Source organism: Medicago sativa, chromosome 5 (assembly GCF_051527215.1).
Source record: "Medicago sativa cultivar Bolivia chromosome 5, Bolivia_mono, whole genome shotgun sequence".
In the NCBI taxonomy this organism is placed as follows: Eukaryota; Viridiplantae; Streptophyta; class Magnoliopsida; order Fabales; family Fabaceae; genus Medicago; species Medicago sativa.
The window spans coordinates 17,765,100-17,786,282 of NC_140753.1; the positions used below are offsets into that span (position 1 = coordinate 17,765,100).

At 37.0% G+C, this 21,183-nt stretch overlaps 3 protein-coding genes across 3 annotated transcripts; all 3 read right to left on the reverse strand.

Moving 5' to 3' along the window:
* Positions 1–1,383: 1,383 nt before the first annotated feature.
* On the reverse strand, positions 1,384–2,355 carry LOC146920669 (uncharacterized). The gene is made up of 2 exons (XM_085711188.1): positions 1,863–2,355; positions 1,384–1,730 (listed from the first exon to the last, which is right to left on the reverse strand). The coding sequence occupies exons 1-2, from the start codon at positions 2,353–2,355 to the stop codon at positions 1,384–1,386; spliced, it is 840 nt and encodes a 279-aa protein (XP_085567314.1).
* Positions 2,356–6,589: 4,234 nt separating this feature from the next.
* LOC146920670 (uncharacterized) lies at positions 6,590–9,469 on the reverse strand. Its single transcript, XM_085714114.1, has 2 exons — positions 8,611–9,469; positions 6,590–6,723 (listed from the first exon to the last, which is right to left on the reverse strand). Exon 1 carries the CDS (start codon positions 9,322–9,324, stop codon positions 8,671–8,673), a length of 654 nt encoding a protein of 217 aa, XP_085570240.1. The 5' UTR covers positions 9,325–9,469; the 3' UTR covers positions 6,590–6,723; positions 8,611–8,670.
* A 3,778-nt stretch (positions 9,470–13,247) lies between these two features.
* Positions 13,248–20,869, reverse strand: LOC146920671 (bZIP transcription factor 16-like). Its single transcript, XM_085714113.1, has 13 exons — positions 20,558–20,869; positions 19,956–20,068; positions 19,810–19,869; positions 19,644–19,718; positions 18,127–18,216; positions 17,973–18,029; positions 17,678–17,847; positions 17,075–17,132; positions 16,882–16,924; positions 16,471–16,760; positions 14,365–14,442; positions 14,144–14,269; positions 13,248–13,696 (listed from the first exon to the last, which is right to left on the reverse strand). The coding sequence occupies exons 2-13, from the start codon at positions 20,022–20,024 to the stop codon at positions 13,604–13,606; spliced, it is 1,209 nt and encodes a 402-aa protein (XP_085570239.1). The 5' UTR covers positions 20,025–20,068; positions 20,558–20,869; the 3' UTR covers positions 13,248–13,603.
* Between the last annotated feature and the right edge of the window lie 314 nt (positions 20,870–21,183).

The window sequence follows — 21,183 nt, forward strand, 5'->3', positions numbered from 1 at the left end:
CCCACCAAAACGCATTAATCATCTTCACAATATCATTTATAATTGAATTCGGCAAAAGATAAATACTCATTATGTATAAAGGAATGGATTGTAACACAGATTTAATCATAACTTCCTTTCCCGCCTGCGATAGCGCTCGTCCCCTCCACGCATTTATTCATTTTCAAATACGATCCTTGATAAAAGAAAAAACAGAACTCTTATCTCTACCAATCATCGAAGGTAATCCCAAATACTTTCCAGTACCCATCACATGGCGGACACCAATAATGCGTGACAAATCCACCTGCGTCGCCCCACTCATATTGCGACTGAAAAACACCTCGGACTTTGATAAGTTAATTTCTTGTCCAGATGCTGCCTCATAAGTTTTAAGAATAGTGAGTAAACGTTGTGCTTCTACCACATTGGCCCAGCAAAACAAGAAACAATCGTCTGCAAGCAACAGATGGGACACCACTGGTGCGCCACGACATACTTGTACACCATGAATATCACCTCTATTAATTGCTTTATGTATTAAAGTCGAGAGGCCCTCAACCACCAATATGAATAAATATGGTGATAACGGGTCACCCTGGTGCAACCCTCGGCCGGGTACAATAGGCCCCACCCTGTCAAAGTTCATAAACACCGAATAAGTAACAGAACTAACACACATCATCATCCACTGAATCCATTTCTCACTGAATCCTATTCGCATAAGCACACCACGAAGAAAGCCCCAATCCACTTTATCATAAGCCTTGCTAATATCAATCTTGAGAGCCAATTCCCCTCTCCATCCCTTTGTCTTCCTCTTCATTGAGTGGATTATTTCGGTAGCTATTAACGCGTTGTCCAGTATAGAGCGTCCATCGACAAATGCTGACTGCTCCTCTGACACACATTTATCCAAACACCGTTTCAGTCGATTAGCAAGCAACTTCGATACCATTTTATACAACACATTACATATAGATATTGGCCTAAGATCTTTCATATTATCCGGTTCTTCGCACTTCGGGATCAAACATATATTTGTTTCTATAAGGTTTGAAGGGAAGTAACCGTGATCCAACCAAGAAGTCGCTGCCTGAAAAATATCATCACCACACACATGCCAGAATCTCTGATAAAATGCTGGATTAAAACCATCTGGACCTGGGGACTTGTCCGGTTGCATCTGAAAAAGGGCTTGGCCCAATTCTTCTTTTGTAATAGGTGTTGTAAGCATTATATTGTCATCCATCGAAACACATTGGCTCATCAAATCCAACACCGGTTCATGAACACCCGCATTCACAGCAAAGAAGTTCTCAAAGTAACCTTGTGCCACAATACACATATCCTCTTGCGACGTAGCAGTCCTCCCATCATCTGTACGGAGCTTACTAACCTTCTTCACTTTTTATTGATATCCCCATCATCTGTATGAAAGAACTTTGTATTGATGTCCCCTTCCTTCAACCAATGCATTTTTGCTCTCTGCTTCCAAAAGGCCTTTTCTTGTACAAGAAGTCGAGCATGCTTCTCTCGGGTTGCAACATATTGCGTGCGCATCATACCATTCGGCTGAGCACGAAGTTCCTCTAAAATACGGATACATTGGTTAATTTCTTCCTTAAACCGAACTCTTTTCCTGCTACCCCAACTCTGCAACTTCGTTGAACAATTCACAACTCTATCACCAAGCTCCAACCCCATAGTACCACCCCAACCATCCACCACCACCTCCTCAATATCGTCCTCTAGAAGTCAACTGTTTTCAAATTTAAAAGAATAATTATACCTCTGACGAATTGTCGGTGTAGTCTCAAGCAGTATTGGAGAGTGATCTGAGTGAAAAGTAAGTAAGTTTGTAAGTTTGACTTCTGGAAAACGTTGCAGCCATTCGGAGTTTCCCATAGCCATATCCAATCTTTCCTCCAGCACACGATTCGTACCCGGACTCTTGATACACGTAAATGGGTGACCATGCAATTTAATATCGGATAAGCCACAATCATCAACCTCTTCACAGAAGCCCATACACAACCAATTAGGATGAGGATGAATACCAGCTTTGTCTTGTTGAGACAATAAATCATTAAAGTACCCAATGATATACCACAGAAGAGATGACATATCCAGCAACTCCCAGAGTAAATCCCAAGCATCACGACGACGGGCACGTTCAGGAAAGCCATAATAACAAGTTAATCTCCAATCACCAACTTCTCTATCCTCCACAATCAAATTAATGAAATTTCGAGAGTAATTTAAAACACGAAAATTAGAAACATTCTTCCAAAACACTGCCAGCCCCCCGCTCCTTCCTTCCACATCAACTGCTAGGCATGAATCATATCCCAACATGACACGGATATTTTCCATGCTTTGAGTAGTAGCCAACGTTTCAGATAGGAAAAGAATGTCTAGTTTGTGTCCCCAGGCCAGGTTTTGAAGATTTGGAACTGCACTCAGGCTGCCCAGTCCCCGACAGTTCCAACTTAAAATAATCATTGGTCCCAGCAGTCCTGCCTGCTGCCAGGACGTGCCGATAAAAAATGCTTGTTAGTCTGATTTGTAGAATCCTCGATAAGTTGTTGTTTGTTTTCTCGCATACGCTTTCTCTAAAACTGATATTCCATATCTGCATTATCTTCCTTCACACTGGAATAGTCGAGTAAAGGAGAATTTGCATGTCTTAACTCCTTCACACTATTGCTGGCCCCACCTGACACAATCGTAGAACCAATCTGTTTGCCCACCAATACCTGACACGTGGTCACGTTCTCCACAAAAGGCGGAGATGCCTGCTGCCTATTGAACTCAGACCGCCAATCTATTTCGGCCTGCCTCCCTCCCTCCTTCACATCATCAACCTTATAACCCCTATCTTCCCGCAACCACTGTGATGACGCCCTCCCACCTGGCTTCCATGGATATGCCCTAATCGCATTTTACCACCGTTTTGGAATCACGACATCTGGCTGAGAGAACCTAACTCACACTTGTTCTCGCTATGCCCTAGCACCCCACACACAAAACAGAAGGTTCCTAACTTCTCATACTTGAAATTCACCACATACCATTCTCCCCCATTCTTCTTTATTTTCTTCCCTATCATCAATGGCTGTCTTATATCAAACTTCACCTTCAACCTCATATACTCACGCCAGAAGCTAGAATTGTTATTTCCATCGTATTCCAAAAACTCTCCAATATAGTTCCCTAGTCCCATTCCGACTTTCTCCTTCAACATACCAGTTGGCAAATTGTAAACCCTAACCCAGAGATTCATATAGTTCAACTGTATATCCTTCAACGACGCCACTATTCGCAGCTTTTCCAAAACCAATGAGTGACTGTCATATGTCCACAGACCACCCTTCAGTACCTCCTCCATATCCTGTTTGTGAAAGAATTGAAACAAGAATAGCCCTGGTTGCGCTTCCTTCACTGCCACCCCCTTCACCGGTCGCCACACCTCAGACAGCCGTATTTTCATCTCTTTAAGTCGAACAGGACGATTGACAAGAAAACGGCCAACCAAACATATGCGAGGCTCTCTTCCTCCTCGATATCGAAACTCAGTCCCTCGTCATCACTCAGCGATAAGTCTTCCAAATTCACCCCTGTCATCGTACCCACACTAACAACACCACAAGCTCTTACAAGAAGAGAAGCACAAAAACTCTCACAACGATGGAGAGAAAACCTTCAGCAATCAAAAGCCCTAGCAGATTGATCATGTTTTGTGTAGTAGAACAATAGCGTTTCTAATAATAGTAGAGCGATCACGATTTACTATCGCACTATCGTGTTTCTGTTTTTTGTTTGATGTCGCAGTTTCTGTTTATCGCGTTTCTGTTTTCTGTCTGATATTGCAGTTTCTGTCGAAATTGAAGAGAAGGAAATCGCGTTTCATAGAGAAGCTATCGATTCTGTTAGAGATGGATTCTGAATTGATTGATAGAATTTGTGAGGGAACGATTGATTATGTGAAACAAGCAATTGATTTGAGAAAGAAGCGACTGAGATGAATGATTGAAAGGAACATCGATTCTAAGTTCTGAGATGGCGATAACCATTGTGAACTGTTAATTACCTCTCAATGAAAATCTTCAATTGTTCAATCATTCAGTCGTTCTCATTGAAATCGCTCTCAAAAAGCGATGGTTTTTGACCGCTCAATCGCAAAATCGATATGATTCCGGTTTGTTTTTTTTTTCAATGCATTTTTTTTAAAGAACATAAATTGGCACCGTAGAGAAAAATTCAATGCAATTAATAAACAAATCACATTAAAGTACTCTTTTTTTTTGTTACAATTAGAGTATTCAGTTACTACTAAAAAAAGATTATTCAATTACTTTAATTCAGGATGTAACAAAAAATAATCCAGTAATATCAAAAGTATGTAACAAAAAATAATCCAGTAATATCAAAAGTTACATCTAATCTTTATAATGTAGTCTAAACTTATTTTCATCACAAGGTCAGGCCGTCCCAATCAAAAGCGAGACTCCACTCTAATATTAAAATTGGACCTCTATAATATTTAGAACTGTTTCTTCAAAAAAATAAAAAATATTTAGAACTTGTAATTTTTCAATGTTGTTTATCAATTCCACAACATTGAAGTTGAACTAGATAGATATACAATGTTCAATTTGAACAGATTTTTTTTTTTTTTGAAGGAATTTGAACAGATAAATAAAATGAAGAGATAATAACAATTCATAAATAAAATCAATTAAATGGAGCTATTTGTTAAATGTAGCAACCATTAAGAGAGGCTACTCTTAAGAGAGAAAAGTTATCAACGACATAAAGTAAGCACTCGATTTTACCATTGTAATTCATTTTCACTAAAACTGGATTTCTATATTCTCTTTAAAGTGGATTACTTTGACTCCATCCAATTGTATCAAATTGTGTGGACGACGTCTTTCTCTTCTTCAGAGCTAGGGAGAGTGATGTTGTAGCAATGAAATATATTTTGGATAAGTATGAGGGGGCTTCTCGACAAGCGATCAACTTGCAAAGGTTTGAGATTTTTTGTAGAAGAAATACATTCGCTGAACTTTGTGCAACCAGGGCCGAAATTCTTGGTGTCAGGCAAGCGTTAGGTACAAGTAAATATCTTGGCCTCACATCTATGATAGGTCGGAGTAAGAAATCTACTTTCAAATATGTGAAAGATCGAATTTGGCATAAAATCAATTCTTGGGGCAGCTGGAGCTTGTCTCAAGCAGGTAGGGAGGTCCTAATCAAATAAGTATTGCAATTTATTCCCTCTTATGTGATCATGAGTGTGTTTCTTTTGCCGATAACTCTTATTAATGAAATTGAGAAGATGTTAAATTCCTGTTGGTGGGATCATAATACTTGCAATTCTAGAGGACTACATTGGCTCTTGATGATTGTAGTTTTACATCAAAAACAAGATAAGTATTTGTATCGTCTCCACAGGGATTAGTGTGACATCACGGATAGTTTAACATCAAATATCATTCTAAGTAAAAAGGGTGCAAAGTTTGGTTTAATTCTAACTAAACTAACTATATTGCAAAAGTAAAAGAGGAGATTAATAAGGATTTAAACTTGTTAGGAGTAGAGTTTCTTAACCAAGCATCACACATAACCTAATGATCAATACGAATTCTAGCTTCATAACCAACATTATCACAATCATTTCTACAATATCCTTCGTGTCCAAAGTGATATTATTAGTTCTAAGGTATCGTTTAAACAATTGTGTCAATATCATTTAAAAGATAACATAATCGATCGTGTCATAAAACGATATGTATTTTTATAACCTATCTTTTAAACGTTCGTAACCAAATCATTTAAACGATCACAAAGACGATCGGATAACTTAATCGACCGTGTCCAGCCTGACTAAATGTCCGAAAGCATTGAGTTCTTGATTGATGGTGATTATCCAAGATTTAACAAAGGTGTCAAGTAAGACAATCTAAGATAGATTGATATTCTAGCTCTAGATTCAAGAGTTTGTGTCCAAATCATCTTGAATCTCATTGAAAGCATTAACACAAGAATAACAACAATATTGAATATAAATTGCTAGAATCATATTTTGCAAGATCAAAAGATTACATGTTAGCAAGAATCAAGTACCTCTCATCCCAACAAAGAGTATTTAGCTACACATCATCATGGAAGCCTTGCAAGGATGGATTGAAAAGGAAGGATTCATTCTCCTAGTGATGTCTCAACAAAGGATTAAGATCCAACTTCCAAAATCACTCTCACTCTATATGCACTAGCCCTATTTCTCTCTCTAAGAATGCTATAAAAATATCTAATGGAATAGTCAATATCCTGAAAGAGAAGTAAAAGTGTTATTTAAAGGGGCTGAACTTTTGCACCTACGCTAATAGCGAAATCCACGCTATTAGCGAAGTAGGTCGGCCTATTTGGTGGCCAATGAGATTCTGCCACGTTGGTCCTTGGGCCCTGCTTCGCCCAAATTACGCTAATAGCGTGGTTCTCTGGAGCATTTACGCTAATAGCGTAGATCACGCTAATAGCGTATTTCTTCATGACTTCTTCTTGGCTTCGCTCCAGATACGCTAATAGCGTATCTCTCTGGACCTTGACACTTCATTGAACACGCTAATAGCGTAGAATACGCTATTAGCGCCATTTCTTCAAGCTTGCTGGACAGCTTCTGCCATTTTGCACTTTTTCATGATTTTTGGTCTTTGATCAGTGTCTTGAGGCTAATTCCTGCACAAAAAGATAGAGTAATGATAAGTAAAGCGTAATAAGGTATTTAACACTTATTTCTCGGCTTTTCCTTCAATTACTTGCAAAGCAAGCAACACAAAGTGCTTAAAATATAACATGAAATTAACACTTTTATGACACTTATCACACTCCCCAACTTAACTCTTTGTTTGTCCTCAAACAAAGGATTGAAAATCAAACAAGTTAATGACAAGACACAAGTACAAAAGGCTTTGAAAACTTTTTCAGATGAATGATTCAAAATGAATGCGCGGGCAAGGCTAAGCTTCCAACTAATTTAGAATTCTACTACTAATATGAGATGAGTCCTATGTACAAAGTTCATGCCAAATATTTCAAAACAATAATATATTTATTAACAAACCACACCTAACACACTTCTATGAAAGTAGATAAACAATTGAAAACATAAAAATGAGGGCTATGAACACACATCCGGCAATCAAGTTAACATTCCAATCAAATTATGTGTCCATCCAAATATCATTTCAAAATGCATAAAAACATGGATCAAAAGGTCTTTGAGGGTTATAACTTGGCTTGGCTACAAAAGAAATGTCATATGTGGGGCAATTGAAATCAAAAAGCCTATCAAAGAGGAACATTCCTTGTATCAACCATTAAAATCCACAATCTTTCCTACCAATCATTACAAACCCTTGGTGCTTAAATATGACAAACTTTGATCTTGACAACTTATTTTCTTTTTGGATTTTTCTTTCTTTTTCTCTTTTTCTTTTTCTTTTCATGTACACATTGTTTTTCTTTTCTTTTTGTATTTACAACAACATGTTGTCTTGATCAAAGATAAAATTACACCATTATACTTGACATAAGATTTACATCTACCTTCTCTCCCCAACTTGAATCAATATACCCTATTTGAATGTTCCTTTACTCTAAGGCAAAAGGGACAATAAAACAATGAAATTTTAGGGTTCAACAATTAAAAACATATCAGAGTCTTAAAGTGTGTCAAGAATGAACTGGATTTTTAAAACTTCAAGGGCAAATTCATCAAGCATTGTGCTTATGAATTGACAGTTCATAATTGAGGACTCCGATTCATTTGGCTCAAGTGGGTTAGCAAATACTCACTCTTCTCACAAGGTAGGCTATTTGTGGTCAAGTAAGTTTCACTCATAAACAAAAATATGCCTTGATCACTTCCATGCCTTCACACAATTTAAAATAATTATTGGATTTAACATAAAACAACCGAGTTAAACAATGAATACCGGTCTCCTTGCATATGTACAAACATTTGAGGTTTCCTCACTTTTAGCTAGTACTAAGTGGTTCACAAACAAACATATTATTGCGAAGAACTAAATGAAATGAAATTTGCACAAAGTACTCGTTCCATATTCGAGTAAAAACCTAGAAAAACTGGAAACTTGTACCTTGGCTTTGCGCTTTTACCATAATTATGTATCATTACCAATCATCTGAGATTTGAGAATGAAGCAAGAGTGATACAAATGAAGCTTCCATGATTTTCAAAATAAAATGAAGTACTTAATCAACAAAAAATGCTAACACATTATTCAACATAAAACATAGTACTAATAAAACAAAATATGAGTCCATGTGCCAAAATGAAACAAACAACAGAAGCAAACTAGTGTTGAAAGGTATCAAGAAAGAAAACAAAAAACCAAACCATGCTTGCTCGCAATTGCGAGCTGATCTACTCGCAGTTGCGAGTTATGACCATATGCTCGCAGTTGCGAGCTGATTTTACTCGCCATTGCGAGTTGTGTCAGTTCAGGATTCTGCTCTCTGTTTAACTTCTATTTTTGCTGTTGTGATGCATGCACCTGACTCCTAGACTTATTATGCATTTAAAACAGTAAATAAACTCACAAAATTGGGTTGCCTCCCAACAAGCGCTTGTTTAACGTCGTTAGCTCGACGCCTTTTTCGTTAGGGCGGCCAAAATGAGACGGACAACACATCATCCTTTGAAACCCTACGCTTTGGGAGGAATTCCATGAACTTTAGGTACAGCTGATGTGGAGTCCATGACCTCCTGAACTTTGGTTTGAACAAGGCGCAAATTTCATCAATGACCCGGTAAATTTCAGCCTTGCTCACTTTCTTCCCCTTTTGTTCAAATGTTTCTTCCTTGCTAAGTAACCGTTCCTCTACCACCTCTATCACTTCTCCATTATCAACAGTGTTGGCCACTTCAATATTTGACCTTTCTTGAGGAAGTTCGTCTTTGTGTGGTGCACCACATTCTTCTAATGTTGTAACTTCCTCATTTTGAACAACAACTTCTTCAACAATCTCTCCGACTCTCTCAAACATATTTGGATTATTTTCTTGTTCTCGAAGAATGGATTGATTGTTGGCTTGGTTATCCATGATTTGTGCTTGAATCAACTCAAGTTGAAGTGATAAATTCTTCAATCTTTGGCTGGTATCTTGCATGTTTATCATGGATTGTTGCATGAAGATGTTCAAAGTATTTTCTATCACCGAATATCTCTCATCTTCATAAGAACATTGTTGATATTGTTGATAGGATTCATACTTGGGTGGAGTATAGAAGTTGTTATAACCATGATCAGCCATGATTTTGTCTAGGTGATGATCTGAAACGGAAACAACTAACAAGAAACTTTTCTTTGTTTATCAAAGAGGGGTTAGTGGTAACAACTATTAAGTAAAAAAAAATATTTACGAATTATGTACAAATGCTTAAAATGATAAATCAATCGTTCTATCTACGATATCTAAACACCAATCCCCGGCAGCGGCGCCATTTTGATGATTGTAGTTTTACATCAAAAACAAGATAAGTATTTGTATCGTCTCCACAGGGATTAGTGTGACATCACGGATAGTTTAACATCAAATATCATTCTAAGTAAAAAGGGTGCAAAGTTTGGTTTAATTCTAACTAAACTAACTATATTGCAAAAGTAAAAGAGGAGATTAATAAGGATTTAAACTTGTTAGGAGTAGAGTTTCTTAACCAAGCATCACACATAACCTAATGATCAATACGAATTCTAGCTTCATAACCAACATTATCACAATCATTTCTACAATATCCTTCGTGTCCAAAGTGATATTATTAGTTCTAAGGTATCGTTTAAACAATTGTGTCAATATCATTTAAAAGATAACATAATCGATCGTGTCATAAAACGATATGTATTTTTATAACCTATCTTTTAAACGTTCGTAACCAAATCATTTAAACGATCACAAAGACGATCGGATAACTTAATCGACCGTGTCCAGCCTGACTAAATGTCCGAAAGCATTGAGTTCTTGATTGATGGTGATTATCCAAGATTTAACAAAGGTGTCAAGTAAGACAATCTAAGATAGATTGATATTCTAGCTCTAGATTCAAGAGTTTGTGTCCAAATCATCTTGAATCTCATTGAAAGCATTAACACAAGAATAACAACAATATTGAATATAAATTGCTAGAATCATATTTTGCAAGATCAAAAGATTACATGTTAGCAAGAATCAAGTACCTCTCATCCCAACAAAGAGTATTTAGCTACACATCATCATGGAAGCCTTGCAAGGATGGATTGAAAAGGAAGGATTCATTCTCCTAGTGATGTCTCAACAAAGGATTAAGATCCAACTTCCAAAATCACTCTCACTCTATATGCACTAGCCCTATTTCTCTCTCTAAGAATGCTATAAAAATATCTAATGGAATAGTCAATATCCTGAAAGAGAAGTAAAAGTGTTATTTAAAGGGGCTGAACTTTTGCACCTACGCTAATAGCGAAATCCACGCTATTAGCGAAGTAGGTCGGCCTATTTGGTGGCCAATGAGATTCTGCCACGTTGGTCCTTGGGCCCTGCTTCGCCCAAATTACGCTAATAGCGTGGTTCTCTGGAGCATTTACGCTAATAGCGTAGATCACGCTAATAGCGTATTTCTTCATGACTTCTTCTTGGCTTCGCTCCAGATACGCTAATAGCGTATCTCTCTGGACCTTGACACTTCATTGAACACGCTAATAGCGTAGAATACGCTATTAGCGCCATTTCTTCAAGCTTGCTGGACAGCTTCTGCCATTTTGCACTTTTTCATGATTTTTGGTCTTTGATCAGTGTCTTGAGGCTAATTCCTGCACAAAAAGATAGAGTAATGATAAGTAAAGCGTAATAAGGTATTTAACACTTATTTCTCGGCTTTTCCTTCAATTACTTGCAAAGCAAGCAACACAAAGTGCTTAAAATATAACATGAAATTAACACTTTTATGACACTTATCAGCTCTCATGGGAACATTTAACTAAAGATGAAGTTTTTGGTGGAATGGAGTTTAAGCGTCTGAAAGCGTTCAATTTGGCAATGGTTGGCAAACAGGCTTGGAAATTAATTTCAAATATGAATGCCTTAATCACTCGATTACTCAAAGCTAAACATTTTCTTCTGTGTGATTATTTTAGTGCAGGTCTTGGTCACAATCCAAATTATATTTGGTGTGGACTCTGGAGTGCGAAGGATGTTCTTCGGCATGGATGCAGATGGAGCATAGGTTCAGGTGAGAATATACCATTGTGGAATCAACCATGATTTTCTTATGCGGGTCGTATCTCTCCAGTCTCCCAGCAACAATTAGCATGGCCACATATTACTGTATCGGAGCTATTAGCACTACATGCTAAAGCAATGGAATGTGGGGTTGGTTAATATTTTCTTTGATTATGGTACAACTAACCAAATCATCAACACCCCTTTGTTTGAATCTGTTTTGTTTGATGCTCCATTTTGGAAGTTTGAAAAGGATGGTGAGTATACGGTGCGTAGTGCTTACCGTCAAATAATGAATGTTAATAATGATGCAATTCAACATAGGGTGGCAGGACAATGAAATCTCATTTGGAATCTTAAGTTACCTCCTAAGGTTAAGAATTTTATGTGGCGAGCCTGTCGCAATTGTCTTCCTACACGGTTAAAATTGCATAGTCGAGGTGTTCCTTGTCAAGGTTCTTGTGTGATTTGTACGGTTCACGACAAAGATAACTTCCCCTTTTTCTTTCAATGCGACAAAAGTGTCACTTGCTGGCAACACACTAGTATTTGGTCCTCCCGTCTTCCTCCAATCGATCCTACTCCTAGTTTTGCTTTGATTGTGTTTGCTTCTTTACGACACCTAGATGCCCAACAAAAGCAAGTTTTTCTGGTGACTTTGTGTTGTATTTGGAAGAATCTAAATAATATGGTTTTGAACAATATCGTTGAATCTGTTTCGATGATTTGGAACCAGGAAACACTCTCTTCAATAGCTAGGTCAATGCCCAACTTATCAGGACCACTGCCCCTACTCATACACATCACACTAAGACGGTTGTCTTGTGCAAATCAATTGTAGGTCGCTATAAATGTAATGTTAATGCCTCTTATTCTCATGTGTTAAACAAAGTTGGCCTTGGTATGTGTATTCAGGATGACGAGCATCATTTTGTGTTAGCTAAAATGAAGTGGCCATTACCGTTATTTGATGTTGATTTGGGAGAAGCACCTGGATTGTTGTCTAGTCTTCAGTGGGTACATGACCTTCAATTGGCCAATGTGCATTTTGAAATGGACTCAAGGTGGTTGTAGACAGTATCTATGACAGTACACTCGACATCTCAGATTTTGCGTCAATTATTAATGATTCTCGACGTTTACTTTCTTCAGATTTAACAACCTCCGATGTTAAGTTTATTACGAAACAAGCTAATGAATTTGCTCATTGTTTAGCTAGGGTAGGGTAGCTCTTTGTCATACTAGTTTCCGTATTTTCATTTGAATTCCATCTTGTATCTCTAATCTTATTTTAAATGAAATGCAATAAGTTTTCTCTTGAAAAAAAAAATATATATACGAAGAAAAAACTACAACAATTTTTTTTAAGTTATATATAAGTGATCGTGCCTAATCAGAAGGTGACTGCCGGTGCTTTGAATGCGGTGGTTATGACGGTGGTGGAATACGTCAGAATGCTTCTTGGAGCGGATGGGGGGTGTGTACCTGCAGGCACTCCGACGCTCAAGTCAGTAGAGATCAGAGAGTGAGGGTTTAGAGGGAAGAAGAGATTCTACCTTGGGGACTGCATTGAGTCCCCTATTTATAGAGGTGGAGGGCTGCAGAGCCATTGTAATGGCACACCTGGTTCTGGTGGTTACGAAATCGTGGGAAGCGTAACCGTCTGAGAGTTTATTGCGGGAACGTGCAAAGAGACGTTGGGGGTTCGTTTGAACCGGTCTCGCTAGCTCCGTGCACCCCCCTCGCGGAGAGGGGGTGTGTTGCAAGTAACGTTGCCAAACGTGGAGTTTGGGCTTTGGATCGTATTGGGCCTAAGTAATGGGCCAAAGATCCTTTTGGCCGGTCCAGAACAATAACGATGGAGGTAGAGTTCCTAATAAAAAAATTCATAAGATGAGAGTAATTCAGAGTGTCTTGTACACAAGTAGAATTCAGCATGCACATCGAGACAATTTAAATTGGATAACATGTTTAACACGAAATTCCCGATAAATTTATTCATACAGAAAATTATATAATCAACACACCAACTGCATTAATATATCTTGTCAAAAAAAAAAAAAACTACATTAATATATATTGTTTATTACTACAGACACTAACTTTCAAACTGAGAATGAGGTATGATACAATTCACACACTACATATGATCCATGTTGTTTTTAATGGGGTTAAAAGTAAAAGACAAATTAGGAATGAGGGATCATATAACATAAAAACAGATCTTTTAAGACTATAATAGGTCAGCTGTAATACAATTTGAGCTACAAGCTATCCGAAACAAGATCGCGCTCTTGCTATTGAGTTAGGTTATCTTCCCGAAATGCAGTATATGATCCTAATGACCACCCTGCACAACCTCTGTCTGTCCACTTTGTTGACTGTTGTTACACATGTGTTGATCGTTCCCTGGTTGTTCCCCAAGTCTCTCCTGTAGATTAAATCTTTATGTTAAGTCAAATAATTATGGTAAGCTTTCACATATTAAGAAAATCTACGAATGGTGTAGGTTTTAGTTGGAAGCCAAATTCCATCTAAGCCCATCTATTTATGCTCTGTTTGAGAAAACAACTTATTTAAGCGTTTATATATATATATATATATATATATATATATATATATATATATATATATAAGTTATTTTTATAAGAAATGATCAATCCTGGAGAGCTCGTGGAAATAAGGTGAAAGCTGTTCATAGACATGTCACAAGTTAGGTGAAAGCTGTTTATAGACATGTCACAAGTTGTTTCCATACACTCCCAAAGAGTCTCACAAGTCCCGAGTTCAAACCAGGGGAAGTAACTCCCCTTCCATGCGTTCCCTTCTTACTTTTCATTCCTTTTAACAAAAAAAGCATACAAGATTTTAACATTACCTTGAGAGCTGCATTCTCAGAAAGTAGCTGCTCATACTCGCTTCTAATGCGATTTACTTCTAATCGGAGGGAAGCATTTTCTTCTTTCAAAACATCAGCACGCTGAGCGAGCTCGTCGCACTCAGCCTGAAAACAGCACTTCCAAACCGGAATCAGAAATGTGCCAATTATGATCAAGCAAACACTGAAGGAAATAAAGGCTGCATGGAACTCGACATCACCTGCTTGCGCAACCTGGATCTCCGAGCAGATTCCCTATTAGACTGCTTTCGTCTTTGTCTTTTAAGTTCTCTTTCATCCTAAAAGTTAACCAGAAAATATAAATATTTAAATAAGAGGTGTAAAAAATTATTAATAATGGAACAATACAACTCAAAATCAGATATCTCAGACAAAAATTGAAAGCAACATTGCAAGTTATTGATTACAGTCAATTTGAAAAACATGAGTTATATTCCCCAGGAAAAAAGCTACAAGATATTAAAACCTTAAACCGTGGGTTAACTAAAAATTCTCTATCTGAGAAAGGGAATTGAGAAATTATGTTGAAAGAAATTAAAATGTAATTCTAAATGTGTAAGTGGGGACTATATAACATGAATAAACAATGACACAGCCACAGAAAAAGAAAAGCATGAAGCTACTGAATATTCGATAAACATCTGTTCCAAGGGCATCGACTAATGGCTCTGACAATGCCCAATGTCAAACATAACTTCACAGTTAGACACAAATCTGCATCCCCAAACATAGCGGTGGACAACGGTCGGGTTCGGTCGAAATTCGGTCCGAAAACTCCAAACCAAAAGCAACCGCGGGTGATAAAATGGAACCCATTTCCGTCCATTATAGTGTTCGGTTACGGCGGTTGACGGGTTGGTCGAAATGCGGTTTAATCGGCTCGGTTTACACGGATACGAAGGACCAAAATGCAAAATTTCAAGAAGCCAAATTTCAAAGTCATACACACAAAAATTCCGGAATTTACAATTGATGAAGATAATCAACCAGCACTGTACCAGCAGCAATATTCATATATAAAGTTACAAGCAAAATAAAACTTCAGAACATTGAATTTCAACCTATACAATAAACATTTGATTCAAAAAATAAACTTTTAAAACAAACAAGAACACAAAAGATTGTGAAACTTCTGCAGATCTACTTGTGGCAGAATATTTTATTCTTCTATGGAGCAAATGTTGAATCTTGTGTAGATCTATAAACTTTAATTGAACAAATTTGATGTAAAAGTTGCAGTTGTTTTTCTGGTTGAAGCAAAAAAAGAATGGGAACTCATGCATATGATGGAGTTTAGAGAAGAAACACAAGAATTGTAAAGAAGAAGAAAATGAGGAAGGAGTTTGGAAGAGAGAAATGAGAGTGGGTAGTCGTAGAAGTGTGAAAATGAGGGGAAGATAGTTGTTGGAAAAGTAAAACTGTGAAAAGAAAGAAGTAATGAGAAAAAGAACTTCTAGCATGTGAGGTGTTTGTGTTGTGGGTCTCAAGAATCTGACAATTTTCTAAGGATGGGACCATACATATAGAAAAAGTGATGATTTATCTACTCTAGACAGTATGGATCGGTCGGGAATGGGTTGCCATGGGTCTATTTTATCCAACCGAAACCGACTGAAATAACCCATTCATGTCCGTTTTTTCAAATCCGAAGGACCCGACTTACCCGCCCAGGCCGACCCGATTGCCTGCGGGTCATTCGAAACGGACGGGTTGGGCGGTTTAGTGAAATCCTGTCCAGCCCTACCCAAACATACATGTACAATACTACTGAACCAAGATTTAATAAGTGTCACAATTAGATTAACCTATTCACTAAAATACAACTTTTATGAGGCTAAGTATGCACCTAAGTAGAAATAGTCTTCGTCTGTTTAAGCCTCAATGAAAATAAGTGCTGCTAAATGGTGGCGAACCATGGCGGAATGGCATGGTGGATTTATAACTGCCATAGACAATTTGTGAAGAGCTGTCATGGCGGCGCCATAGACGAAATGGCGTGTTTATATGGTGGGTTTTAGGCCTTCCACCTTTGACAACCTCAATGAAAATATGTGTAATTGAATGAGTACACTTGCTTAAAAACAAGGAATATCTTGGTGACAAATACTGAGAGGAAATGCTTAAAAGTTACTGATACATAGTCACAATTTGAAAGGTGAACAGAAAATTGCCAAACATAAAGCATGGTATGTTGAATGTAAGCAAGAGAGGACAAAACAATTTATATTTTCTACATGATCTCATTCATTGAACAGCAATAAAATGTTATCGAAAGAATAAACATCATTGGTCTGTTAAAAGTTAACCTGTAGCCAAAGTTGTGACTGAACACTATCCCGTGATCCACCAGTAACCACCCCTCCCGCAACTGTGGTAGACGGCACCTTTCCGCGGAGAGCGGGAATGTTGGATGAAGTTGGCGTGTTCCAATAATCCATTCCTATATTTAAGTTTGTTGCGGGGCCAGAAACAGCTCCAGGAGCACCACTTGCTGAGATAGGAATGACAGACATAGTTTGATTAACCACTGTATGAGGTGCATTAAGTCCCCCATTTTGTGAAGTATGCACTGAACTGCCATTTTGAGATGGTTCACCTGTAAATAAATAGAAAAGGTACACTTCAGCTTCTAACACACATACATCATGGGTTTGCATAGCATTAGATAGTGAAAATTAGAAACTATATTGGAACATCAGAAAGTCACAATGCCAAACCTTCAAAAGAATCCAGCCTGTCCCCCGATTTCAATTGAGAGCCCTATAAAAACACAAATACAAAACCTATGATAGTTGAAAAAACATAATTATCTCCTTTTATATATCTTAAAATTTATAACTAATGCAAAAATGTGTGTTTGTGGACATATTGACAATGAAGTAGTAAACAGATGACCGTCACAGAACTTACATTCTGAGAATTTGCATCACTTCCTTCACTAGTACCTTCATAACTTCCACTTTCACCACTGCAAATCCAAGATTACCAATCAGCATAAATTGCCAGAATTTGCAAATGGCAAACTAATGTACTCAACAGGCTTGGAAAAATAAATCACTGCCAATAGAGCAAAAACATTGATAAAATAAAAAGAAAATCAAGTAACTGTGTAGGGGTCCTCAGGCATTAGGAGATAAATAATAAATGCAGCTTTTTTAATCTAGTTATTATTATATTATTAAAATAAGCTCCCATAATGTACAGCAAATCAGATAAAAATGTTAAAAGGATGACACATGAGAGGAAACATCAGCTGCGGGAAGTTTTCATTCTGTAGGGATATGGATGCCAATGTAATCATTACTAATACACGACATATTGAATCATGGTTCAAATTCATTCCTCCAAAGCACCAAGAATTTTCTCTTGGACATGTCACACCAGAAAAAGTTTTAATAGGCACGTAACATAGTCCTTCAAATAAGTCTGAGCAAGATCAAGCAGAATACTGTTCGATGAAAAAGAATGGATGCACTACGTCACGCAAGGACAAATCAACACACCAAAATTTACCTCTTTGAGTGAATTCCATTAGCAGATGTCCCCGCTGTTTTACCATGTTCATTATTTTTCCCTGTAATCATGTTCAAACTACCTAAACTTCCTTTTGACCTTTTGATTGGTAATTTTTCCTTCACTTCAGGAGGTTTACCATCAGTTTCCATGCTGGCAGGAGTGTTTCCCTGCATGTAAACTCGTGTTACTTTTTCCCTACTTATATAAGGACAAGCCCTTCACAGAATAGGAAAAGGACAGACAAAGAAGGAGAAAGAAGGAACATAAAAATGCAGAAGGGGGTAAAACTCACGGAGGCCTCAGCAATACCGTTTGGAGTAGGCATGGCATAAGGATATGGATAAGATCCCTGTGTAAATTTTCCACAATTAGCAAAAAGTGGTTGGTGAATTGGTGAGTCAATAACAAAATGATAACTCCATGAAATCATAATTGACAATGATTACCGGAGGCATGGATGGATGAGCATATATGCCACCATGGGGATACATTGCAACATAGGGATGTGGTGGAGTACCATAAGGAGGCATCATGTGCTGCAAATAATAATTTCATTAATGAACCAAATAAAACATGGGGAAGTGTTCAAACAAGATATTTTGTAGTGTTGGCAAAGTATAAACAAACTGCGGATACAATGGATAACAATATAAAGAACAAACAATGACAGGCAAAGAATAAATAGTTGAGGGCCGAAATCTAAATTGTTCATTTTGTAGTGGTAAGAAGAGTTCTTCCCATTCATTATTGGGAGGATCAAGCTTATCCTTTTTTAAGACATATGTTTTCTAATACAAAATAACTTTAAGAAAATATTATATTCCTTAAGCATCTAAGGAATTAGGGTCATCATTATTTATAACATAAACATCTCTCATTCACCTAGCACATGAGAGTGCATAAAGTCCTCTCCATACACGGGGAAGTTTTAGTCAATATGTACAGTTGCATGCAACGAAATTTTTGCTAATGGTCATACCATCAAAATCTCTTCTTCCTTGGTTGGAGTCGGAGAACTTTCTTTCCAGCTCTTAAACCTAAGAATCATTCCATCCATTTTGCTAACTTAGTTTTCCAACAATGCTTATCTCTGTGATGTTTCTTTCCGGCATCTCTAAGTTTAAGTTACCTTGACAGCTATGTTTTATGTAGTCCACTTTATATTAATGATATTTTCTCTTTTGGAATTTGTCTATTTGTAACAAACTCAGCTTTGTAAGCTTTAGCACAAAGGAGAGTGTTAGAATCTCTAGAAAATAATATCATTTTTCTATAGAATGTTTTTTAACAATCCCTCGGTCACAGATTATAAGTCACTTTACCAATGGAATATTAATGTTTCTTTCCCTATCACACCCTTTATGATTTATTACTCCCTCTTCTTCTCATTCTTTTATCTTATTTTTCCCATGCCATTAATGAAGAATAATTTTATCAAGTAACTCATAATTTCTTTCTCCATACAAAATTAACTATGTTTCTTAATTTGTGTGAAATAGTCAAAGTTACTTATAATTTGTGACGGATATCTAATATGATCTCATAGGAGTATTTTTCATATTTCATGATTTGTTTCTTTATTTATTTAGGATTAGTATTAGTAGTCTACAGCAGAAAAGGTAGAGGTTAGTGCCTTTTAATTTGCATCATAACAGAATTTCATGCTAGTCATAAGCTTGTTCTCTTTCTTCCTTCTACCCTACCTAAAACCTTATAATTTCAACAGTGATAATAGTTTGAAAAGGGAAAAAAATACTGATATCTAAATTATATGTATTATGTTCATTAAATATCAAAAGCCTTTTAACAATAGGCATTGGACTGCAGCTCCAGTAAGGAGTATTATGGCACAGCTATATATTAGATTATTTGGCCATTAATGAGCAATAATACAAGGTTAACTTGCAATATTCAACACCATAGTGTGCATCAAATCAGGCATTTAAAATATATGCGGCATTACCTGCACACCCCACATATAAGGGTGAGCTTGGGGACTTGACGCCATGAATCCATGTGGAGGCATAGGAGAATATGCCTATACAATGATGGAGAATGGTGAATTAAAATCTTCTAATACCGAAAATAATAGAAAATAGTGTGCCGAAAAAAACTTCTTCATTAAAAACCTGAAAGCTGGCCCAGTCAGTATTAACTGGTCCGGTGCTTGTGGTGGTCGAAGGCTGCTCCTAGAAAAAGGATAAATGTTTCCTTCGTCACACAAAATGTAAGATTAAATATCAGTATAGATAAAACAAAAGAAAGTCAATTAGACCTGTGATGTTGGTGGCGGTGTCTTCGAGTCCTTCTCTTTTGCTGTTTTATCCATCTCATTATTGCCCATACTTTTATATATGGGTGAATTACAAAAGTGTATACTTAACCATTCTGCAACATACACATAACTTACGTTACAAGGCAGTATAAGAGACACCATACTCATTCAAAATCAAAAACTCACAACCGAATTCCAGAACTGTAAAGTTAACTATGTTAGACTAAACAGTTCAAGGACTAACACATGTTTCAATGTTGAATTAATCTACAAAGTTACAATCTTTATATTGCATGTATAAGTTGTTATATCTATCGACCACAATGAACCATTCCATTAACAACCCACCATCCTAATTCCCCTCCTAATCATTCCAAAATCATCCAAAAATCCAATTTTGATTTTACTCTATGTAATGCTCCAAACCCAACATAGCAAATTCAATTATCAAAGCAACAATAACCAAAGCTAGAAAATCAAGATGAAACCAAAGATAAAAAGTGAAATTGAAATTCATACAACTAAAGCAGCTAGCATATATGAAATTTTGAATAGCTGAATCCAATTAAAAGCAAATAAAGCTGAGAATTTTCAAAAATTACCACTCAAAGAGAAATTGGGGATCCTTCAGAGCTTGATTTGGAGAGTAGCAGTGAATATACAGTAGGAGGGGTCAAAATTGGCAAGAAAAATGGAAATTGAGCGTAGGAAGAAGGTGAATTTGGGATTTTATTTGAGAAATTTTGTGAAAATTTTGATCTTAGTTTTATTAAGATTGAATTGATGAGAAGGGGGCAAAGAATTGGGGATAGATCAAAAATTAGGGTTTGTTGGGTTAATGTGTTTGTTGTTCGCGGAGAGGAACTCGTGGGTCGTCGTACGGTGGGTCACTGTCCAGTTAGATTTTCGTTCCTATTTTGCACAGGATGTGAAATCCCCCGTTTACCCTCTGTTCCCACAGTTTTTTTTTTTTTTTTTTTTTTTTTATATTTTTTTAAGCTTCATTGCAGTTTTTTACTCGTATCACATTCTTGCGATTTTTATTTTTTTTGCCAATGAACAATGTTTTTCTCATTAGCCAACGAGTAGAGCCGTTGTTTGGCATGCGAAAGGAGCTCTACAAAGCCGAGCCTCCAATTTACAGAGGCCTCAATTATTTGTAGGAGTATGAGTATTTTTTTTTTGTGGTGGCTGGGGTTTGAACCTCGTACTTTGCATATTTTATGCA